This window comes from Lipophrys pholis, assembly GCF_963383615.2.
Source record: "Lipophrys pholis genome assembly, chromosome: 15".
Classification (NCBI taxonomy): domain Eukaryota; kingdom Metazoa; phylum Chordata; class Actinopteri; order Blenniiformes; family Blenniidae; genus Lipophrys; species Lipophrys pholis.
The window spans coordinates 11,874,488-11,883,564 of NC_137642.1; the positions used below are offsets into that span (position 1 = coordinate 11,874,488).

Here is a 9,077-nt window from a genome sequence, read left to right on the forward strand (position 1 = left end):
ATCTTCTGTAAGCTGGGCCCAATCCCATCCAACTGTGGTCGAGGGCAGGATGCACCCTGGACTGGTCACCAGTCCATCACAGAGCAATCAAACAACTACACACACACATCCACACACAGTGGTAATTCTGGGGTCACCAATTAACCTCACGTGCATGTTTTTGGACCCTGGGAGGAAACCCACATGGGGAGAGCATACAAACTCCACGGCCCAGCCAGTGTTTGAACCCTTGACCTTCCCGCTGTGAGGCGAAAAGTATTTCAAGAAAATGTTTAGACATAGCAGTTTTCTGAAAGTGACCAGTATGAATAATTTGTTTGGCGTACAAGGGGTGAATGTGTATATTGCAAACGTAAAATATGCCTCGATCATTTCAGGCTTATTATTTCATCAGATGGAGTTTAATTCACTTTTATATTAAGGAAACTTCAGATTGGATCAGAGCACACCATTAGTGTATAGATAACAGAACAGACAATATGATAGTGCGTAAGGGATTGTTTGTCTGAGAAGTAAACTAATGCCGTGCAAGTTGAAGCTGTTTCTGCTGCCCCCTGGAGCTCTAACCTATGATTGTCTTCCTGCATCCATCCTTCACTGTCAGGGTGTCAAATTAATTTAACTTCAGGAGCCGCACACAGCATCATTTGAGCTTGAGTGGGCAGGACCAGTAAATTGACAGCCGAATAATCTTTAAATAACCACAGCTCCAGATGTCTCCCTTTGTTTAGGTGAGGAAACACTATAAAACGCTCATTCTGGATCTTAAAATCAATTGAAAAATGTCAAGTTTAAAAAGAAAAATATCATTTTATCAATACGTTCTGATGCAAAACACAGTGAAATGTCAAACACCGTGTCTTTGACGTGGGGTGCGGATTTTCTTTTTCAGTTTTTCTTCAACTGTATATTTACTTTGTCCCATTTTTTGGTACAAATCTGCAGGGAAAAAATTTTAATTCATTTCAGCAACACACATCTCTCAAGACCCCCTTTCTGCAGACTTCGGCATGCATGTTTTTTATCAATTCACTGCACAGTATGCTAATACTACATTGCTTGCGATAAATAAGTTGGCGGTTTGTGTCTGCTCTTCTCACTAAAATATTACCACACCCTCTAAATAAATGAGAAACCTACAGGCTGTGATAAACCCTCTGTCTGACCCTCTCTGGCTGTGTGTTTGGCACATCTGATCTATTTCCTTCTTTCAGGACCTTTTTCTTTTTGATGAGTCTATGTAAATACCCACATGAGTGACATTGGAGCAACTCCGTCACAATGTCTGATTCCTGTTCTGCACGTTTAAGTTAATCCAGGTGAAATGATTGTATTGATGTTAAATCTTACTCTGTGTTGTGGTGGGGCTTTCTTTCGGATATACTCCTCCTCCTACAATCCAAAGGAATGAGTGTCACATAATTTGGTGACTCTCAAGTCCGACAGAGTAATTGTCTCTCTGAATTCCCAGTGATGGATTGACAACCTGTCCTGGGTGTACCCTTGCCTTAATGTTAACTGGGATAGGCTTCAGCCCCTGCGGACATAAATTAGATAAAGATGGTGTAGTAGACAGATGGATGATCCTATTCATTGCTCTTGTGCTGTATTTCGATCAAGGTACAGCTTGATTTGTTTTTCTTTTGTCCTGACTAAAGATTACAAGCTTTTGAGAAACCATTTCATTTCATTTTTCATTTCATTCATTTACGTTCCTCAATTTCACACACACAACCAATGATTTTGACTTGTGCATGAATTATGTGAAATTGTGAAAAAAAATGGACACTCATAAAAAGCTTGGAGCTTATTATGCCGGGGTCCAACACGACACCACCCAGTGCATCTTGTTCTGTACACTTAACCAAGGATGGCTCAACCACAACTCGCTGACATCATCAGTGTGTAGTGATCTATGCGGACTCATTTGTGCGTATGTATACGCATACATACATGAATACGTATACACATATATGAATAAACAAACATTTCCCCACAGGTGTGGTCCTGAACAGAAAACCAAACAATAAAGAAGTCTCATCAAAGACATCAACACAAAAGGAAAAATCTAGACAAACAAAGGCCGATATAAAGAGGTATGATAAAGTTTGATCAAAATTCACTTCACAACATTTTTGTTTGTAACCTAGTTATTTTCCCAAGTGTCTCCAAGGGGTGTTTTAGCATTTCAGGCAGAATAAGTGACCAAAGGGTTCATGGGACCATTTTTATTGTCTTATTGAATGTAACAGTTTGAGAACTGTGCATGTGCATTGCTCATAATTCCCCAGTGCAGTAAACCAGCTAAAAGGATTCTGGGTATCCTGATATGTTGCATTTCTCTTTCTCACCTGCAGGAATCAGGGCTATTAGTTGAAACTAAATGCATGTTCTGTATATGGAAGACATGATTACTTAGTTTATGTAAAAAAAAAAAAAGCAGAAGAGTTTAGCAAGTCAATGTAATTTGTCAATGGAAATAGGACTTCACTCCATCACGAGAAATTACCCACTGACTATTTAGTGGGCTAATGTGCAAACCGTCTGTATTAACACATTGTAATCTCTCATATCTTGGTCTACATCATGTTTTGGTGACCTCCATAGAAACATTTCAGACGCACACCTGAAAATATCTGTTTTGTTTATTGAAGAACCAGAAAATATCACAATTATGTAGCTGGTATCAGAAAAAGTGTACCATGTCTCGATGATTTAAAGCAATTAAAAAAAAAAAAAAAAGTTTAGCTTGAATCTAATTATGTCAATCACACAATAAGAGTTGTAATACTTATAGGAAATAGTTACATTTCTACATGTTGAAAGATTAAAGGTTCCACGGTGAGTCTTTCAAATACTTCTGCTATTTTCCTAAAAGCAATATATGCCTCTTGTGAGTAATTTAATAGTCAGAAAAACATTCCTCCTCTTCAGAAGACACATTTCAAAAAGTTTAGGTTAAAAACATAATTCTTCACAATAAAGATCAAACATACAACAGTGGGAAAAAGACGAGAATGTGTTTATGAAGAAAAACACCAATCAAATTCTAATACAGGCGTAGAAATATGAGTACAGTTAGCCATACATTGAAATAATTTCCATTCATATTTACATGATCTGGTCATATCGATTATTCTTGGTCATCTATTGACAGTTTTGAACAAGATGTGTTTTTTACATGATCACAGAGAAATGTTTTACATAACTTCAAGATTAAAATGTCCAAAAACGAAACCAAACAAACAATCCAGCATGTTTTAGAAATTGAAACCAAATTTTACAGGCTCTATTCATACCATATCAAAAAAACAAAAAAAAAGTATATATAGCACGCATTAACATATAGAACTCGCCTTTCTGTGGGGTTTTTTTTTCAACTTTTTTCCACTACTCAAAAGAGCAGTGACTCGTACAACAACTCGTAGCGAATGCTGAAACAAACAAGAAATCCCAATTTCAAAGAAATATTCCTGATTTTGGGCAAGTATGGAGCAAATCACTCATACTGTGGCCTCTCTCTTACAGTCTAATAGTAGTACCAAAGCCCCAAAGACCAAATGCAGGGTACAGGGGCTCAGTGAAGGTCGTCTGCACTTTGTGGAGAAGACGCATGTCGGAAGAGACGCCGTAAAACGCAAGTATTCCTGCTGCATGGTCCAGATAGACGCCAACGCGAGACGGCACTGGCCCTGGGAAGTCTGCCCTTTTATTGTTATGTGTGAAGGAGTATTTTGAATCAGACCAGTAGAAACTCCAGGATTTGTTGTTCCAGCCAAGGCTGCCTTCATTATCGTTTCCTTTACGACGGATCCCCTTGTAGGCAACAGCCACATCTACTTCTGAGCCCTTCAGGTCCACCTCCCAGTAACAACGGGTCCCATTCACACTGTCCCTGCACAAGACCTGGTGGACAAGATGGCAGAATTAAAGGCACAGCTGGTGATATGATAGATGATATAGCTTCTACTAATGAAATGTAAGAACCTTTGGCCTCGAGTCATAGTTTTTAGAGGGTGGGGAGGGTCTGGGGAAGGCCTTTTTAATACCTTTAAACTCTGTATGGCACCATCAGAAAATATCCATGGACACAGCCTCAACATTCATAGCTATGCAGATGACTCATAATTATCCATAGCTGTTTCTCCCGATGGCCCAGGGAAAATCTATACTCTTTTTAAATGTTTTGGGGTTTTTTGTCTTGTGAATCCTCCGACACTGGTCCACGAAAACATTCTGATTGTGCAACAAACGGTGAGATAGCAATTACAACAAAAGCGGTACAATATCTTCACACGGGACAACACACTTCTCCGAAGCAAAACACACATGACTATTTTTCTATATATAGCCTAATACAGGTTATTTGATTGCCAGCAGGTCATATCCTCTTTTCTGTCTGTTAAACGTTGCTCAATGAAAAGTAAACTCTCACCTGCTGCCAGAAGTCAAACCTTTCCGGGTGTCTGGGGTAGTTCTTTGGCTCACTCTTCATTGTGGCAGTTCTGTTGCCCTCTGAGAGGTGGAGGCTGGGGTGGACACTGTTGACATCTAGGATCAATTGGCAGGCATCTGCAAATAGAATAAAAACAGGTGTTCTCAGTCAATTTGGGGACTTTTCTTTTTTTTTTTTTACTAATATCTACATTATATTAAAAATGAGGTGATCCCTTAATTTGTGATGAATTTCCATAAATCACTTGTATGTGCAGTTTTTTTGTTTTTGTTGTTGTCGTTGTTTTTTACATTCATATCCTGGTAACACCACAGTTAAACACGGTTTCAATCAAAAAATAGAGTGAAATACTTTAGAGTCAGTCGCATCCTTTTAATGTCCATGAATCAGCTTGTTGAAATGTGTAGTTAGATCACCTGTGTTTGCTTAAGTATCACTGCCTCCAAAAAAGGTTTGCTTTCTTACGTTTCACCAAACCAGTTCTGCAAGCATCACGCCTCCTGTGTGAGTTTCACTCAGTTCACCACATGGTGCAATCATCGCATTGTTAAATATGCTACGTGGAACCATGATTATCAGTTTTCAGGCCCGAGCTCCTCCCTTCCCCTTCGACACAGCTCAGCGTTTCATAAAAGATTAAATGCAGGATTTATTTGTAAATGTGAATAAAAAATTCCTTACATTTCATGAAGTCTTCTCTTGTCCTTGGTTCTGCTCTTATTATTGTGGTATCCACACTGTGTCTGACACCTGACTCTTGGATCAGAGCGGATTCTGTCGTGGCCATGGTTTTTGCCTCGGTTTCTCTCGTGACGTGAACTTCCTTCACTAAGAAGACGGAATTTAAAAGCACAAATGGGAGCATGAGAAACCGCAGATTGGGAAGAATTTCCCTTGTGAGAGGAACCCTTCTGCAGGGAGACTTTGATAAAAATGACAAATATATGTACCTGCTCCAGAGATTTTGCCCATTTCTGTCTTGCTGGCTTCCTCTACTTGTAACTTCAGTGCTGCAATAGCTCTCTTGGTTGACTCAAAGGAGTAATTAGGGACAACATTGACGTTGTTCAGATCTTCATAACCCGAGGGGCCTGACAGAGACTGCCAACTCTGTAAAAAAAATAAATAAATAAAAGATAGGGGTATGGTAATAGAGATGTGCTTGTAGTCTAAATATAGCATATATGTCAAGTGGTTTTTTTTCCTGATTGAGGTCTTAGGTTACAAATCCTCCTCACCTGCAGAAAGTGTATGTGATCGTCAGTGTTTGAGAGTTTATCCAGGTCGGTGTGTCTCTTCCTCATCAGGGTGATCTCCTCCTCCAAGCGGCTCAGAAGCAGCTCGGCCCGGGTCACAGTGGTCCTCTCATGGGAGCGAATCATCTCCTTGACCTCGTTGTACTTTCTCTCTATGGAGAGCAGGAGCTCGGTGAAGATCCGCTCGTTCTCGTCCAGCGCCGTTTGAGCAGAGTGCTACACGAGAAGGAAAGAAAAAGTTGGCTGAAGTATGAGTGGAGGAGCCGCCACGTTTGAAACTTAGAACCCCGTTGTCTTCCTTTAACGTTTTCAGATGAGTGTGACTTACTTTAACGGCTTCAACAGCTTGCCTGAGATCCTGCCACTTTTTAAGTCTCTGATCAATCCTGTTTTGAGACCGGTGCAGCGTGACCCCGAGTTGTTTCTACGCAAGAGAAGTACATTAAGATGGAGATTGATTAACAGCATGGCCCATTAGTTATTGTGCTCATGTCACCCCAACTCTGGAACAACAGCACTCACTTGTTTTTCGGTCCTCTCAGCCCCAGCGGGGACGATGTCGTGGTGTTTGTGTTCGTCCATCATGCACAAAACACACACGGAAGTCTCATCAGTGCGACAAAAAGCCTCCAACAACTTGTCGTGTTGTGCACACATCTTCTCTCTCATCTGACCCGTGGCCTTGACCAGTTTGTGCTTCATCAGCGCCGGGTATTCGTAGTGCGAATGCAGGTGATCCTCGCAGTAGTTTGCCAGGCACACCAGACAGGATTTCTCAGCCTTCAGCTTCCTCGTTGTGCAGAAGTCACACATGACCTCTCCATACTTGGCCTCGACCCTGGGCTGGTTTCTACCAGTGGACCGACGAGATTTCTCCGCGCCGGTGCTTCTGTCTAGATCCAGACTGCCGTGGTGGGACATTTTCTCACTAATAGAGTAAAAAAAAAATTAAAAATTAAAAAAAGAAATCCAGCAGATGTTGAAACAAAATTTAAATCCACAGCCGATTCAGTTTCTCACAAAATATGTTGAGATCAGCTACTGAAGAAAGACTTTTACAATAAAAGTGCCGGATGAGGTATGAAGAGGCAGAATGAGCTCCAGTAGTGAACAGCTTCAGTGAAACTGCGTGACTGTGTGTGTGTGTGTGTGTGTTTGTGTCAGAATGTTTGCTATGTGCTTTACTCCCACTGTAAAACCAGTATTCCTGGTTGGACCTTTGTTAGTCTGGAAATGGGTGTTAATGTCTGAAACAGAGTGGGTGGAGAAAGAAGGCGAGGAGAAGACGATACCAGCGAAAAAAGGAAAGGAGGCTTTATTGTTAAGTACAGATTTAAAAACTCTTTACCCATAATTACTTGTGTCATTAGTACCTCAAGCTCTGACTGTGCGCTATTGTGGCTTCGTGAGCGACCTTCCTCAGCACCTCGCAATGGGAAAACAGCATCATCTTGTGGGACGAGTTTATCACTGCACAAAATGCCTCAAATATTGTATTCACAAGAGCGGCAGAGCAACAACCTGCCAAAAATCTTTCTGCATATCCTTTCGCCTATTTCCACAAAATATTTATATCATCACAAGAAGTGATCATCTATTTTACTATATAACATCATACGACCAATGCTAATATGGTTAATAAATGACCATGATTAACAACCAATAGTATGAAAGTTAAACAAAGTGCTGAACAGCTCAGCTCATTTAATAAGAAATATGTTAAATACAGTCAGACTTAGAAAATTTATTTTTTTGAGGCTTGTGGTGGCTTTCCAAGGCAACTTGTGTTCGTTTTTCTTTTAAATTGTGTTCGCCTTAATATAAGAATGGTAAAATGTTGAAACAATACTTTTGACTTGTGCATTAGTATTGTTCAAGTTTTAATATCCTACCCTGAGCATAGACGTTAACTCCATTTTTACATCGGTAGAAAATTATAAATCAAGCTCTGCTTGGTTTGAACTTGAAATGCATTTGGTACACTTTCTTAAGGTTCCTCTTCTGCGTTCACAAAGGTCTCCTCGTGAAATCACGTCTTAGCTCCAATTGCATAATGAAAATAATTCAGCATTTTTATACATTTAATTAATCAGTGAAATTTTAAAAATAGATTTTTCGGATAGTAAATCTCAGCTAAAGGCAATGTGGTTAAAAACAAACAAAAACTACCATATTTTCATTTAATCTGTCACAGACAATATTCTTTATTTGTTCCAGTTTGACTGACCACTTTACTCATGAAAAATGCTAATAAAATTGTCACCTCCCTGAGAAATAATAAGCATGTGGTTGCCTATTAGAGGGCACACTGAGACCTCTGACTGTACGAAGAAGCTCCTACTTGGGCTGCGACAATACAAATTAGGACTTCCATAGTGAAATGCATTGTATTAATCAACAGCAAAAATGTTGGAAAGGTTGTGTAGTAAAGTCATGAGACAATTACTGTTAAAACTCAATCAAGTTAAAAACATTTATTTGAAAAGAAGCGTTCACAAGTGAATGCATGTGATCACAAAAACACTGCACACAACATTCTAGCGCTATATTATATTATTATTAATCATTACTTAACATAAAATTGAAGTCAAGAGAAAATCTGGAAAACTTTGGTAAATATATCAAAGGAGCTTAAACATTAAATAGAGGACAGAATTTGAGGATCGTGAACTTCATTGATTGCGTCTATTGAGTTTTTCAAGTTTGGTGGGTTTATCTCAAAAACTTTCAGTTTCTATTTGGTTTCAAAGAGTGGGTTTTTTACATTAAGAAGACCATGACTCAATTCTCGGCAGAGTTTGTATGTTTTCCTGTTTGTGATTGCCTCACCTGGTGGGCGGCAATAGAGAATGAATGGAGCTTTTCCTCAAAACAGAACAACCTGATAATCTGGTCAGAAATTTATTCATAACAGGGTTTTTTTTCTTCTTCTGGTTTTAAACTAATTCTATTAGCTTGTAGACATGGGAAATTTACATAAAGTGATAAGTGAATCGAAACAAGAGCAGCTGAGACTCAAAATAACCACAAAACCAATCTGCATGGGTTGTGGCTGGTTTGAGTCTATTTCAGTCTGGGTGCTGAAAAACATGTGAGTGGGGCTTTTCGTGTTTCCTGGCTCAAGGGAATGTTATATTATCCATCCACTGGTTTGCGGAACAGGGTCTAAAGCTGAACTGCAGAAAAAAACAGTTTGCTCCACCAGACACCAAGCAATTAGAACATTTCAATCTCTTTACTGAACACAGCCATTGAGCATTCAGAGCACTACTGGTAAAAGTAAACAAGCCCTGAGAGCAATGAGGTCAATACACTCAGGACGTGTGCGAAGTCTGACTTACCAAAATACGCAAACATGACTAAAA

At 39.6% G+C, this 9,077-nt stretch overlaps 1 protein-coding gene across 2 annotated transcripts; it reads right to left on the reverse strand.

Annotated features, from left to right (window-relative positions):
* Window positions 1-2,628: 2,628 nt before the first annotated feature.
* Window positions 2,629-6,890, reverse strand: ftr14l (finTRIM family, member 14-like). Of its 2 annotated transcripts, none has more exons than XM_080481302.1 (8): window positions 6,772-6,890; window positions 6,235-6,640; window positions 6,041-6,136; window positions 5,695-5,928; window positions 5,407-5,566; window positions 5,138-5,284; window positions 4,436-4,572; window positions 2,629-3,906 (listed from the first exon to the last, which is right to left on the reverse strand). In XM_080481302.1, exons 2-8 carry the CDS (start codon window positions 6,631-6,633, stop codon window positions 3,523-3,525), a joined length of 1,557 nt encoding a protein of 518 aa, XP_080337428.1. In that variant the 5' UTR covers window positions 6,634-6,640; window positions 6,772-6,890; the 3' UTR covers window positions 2,629-3,522. The 2 variants fall into 2 exon arrangements, with proteins under 2 accessions (XP_080337428.1, XP_080337427.1); XM_080481301.1 differs by having other exon boundaries at window positions 6,733-6,890.
* Between the last annotated feature and the right edge of the window lie 2,187 nt (window positions 6,891-9,077).

Bases quoted from the DNA above. Each gene is read 5' to 3' on its own strand.
- ftr14l (XM_080481302.1), bottom strand. From the start codon at position 6,633: ATGTCCCACCACGGCAGTCTGGATCTAGACAGAAGCACCGGCGCGGAG. The intron at 5,285-5,406 runs GTACATATATTT...CCGTCTTCTTAG, and splicing joins GGGCAAAATCTCTGGAGCAG to TGAAGGAAGTTCACGTCACG. The intron at 3,907-4,435 runs GTGAGAGTTTAC...CTTGTCCACCAG, and splicing joins GGTTTGACTTCTGGCAGCAG to GTCTTGTGCAGGGACAGTGT.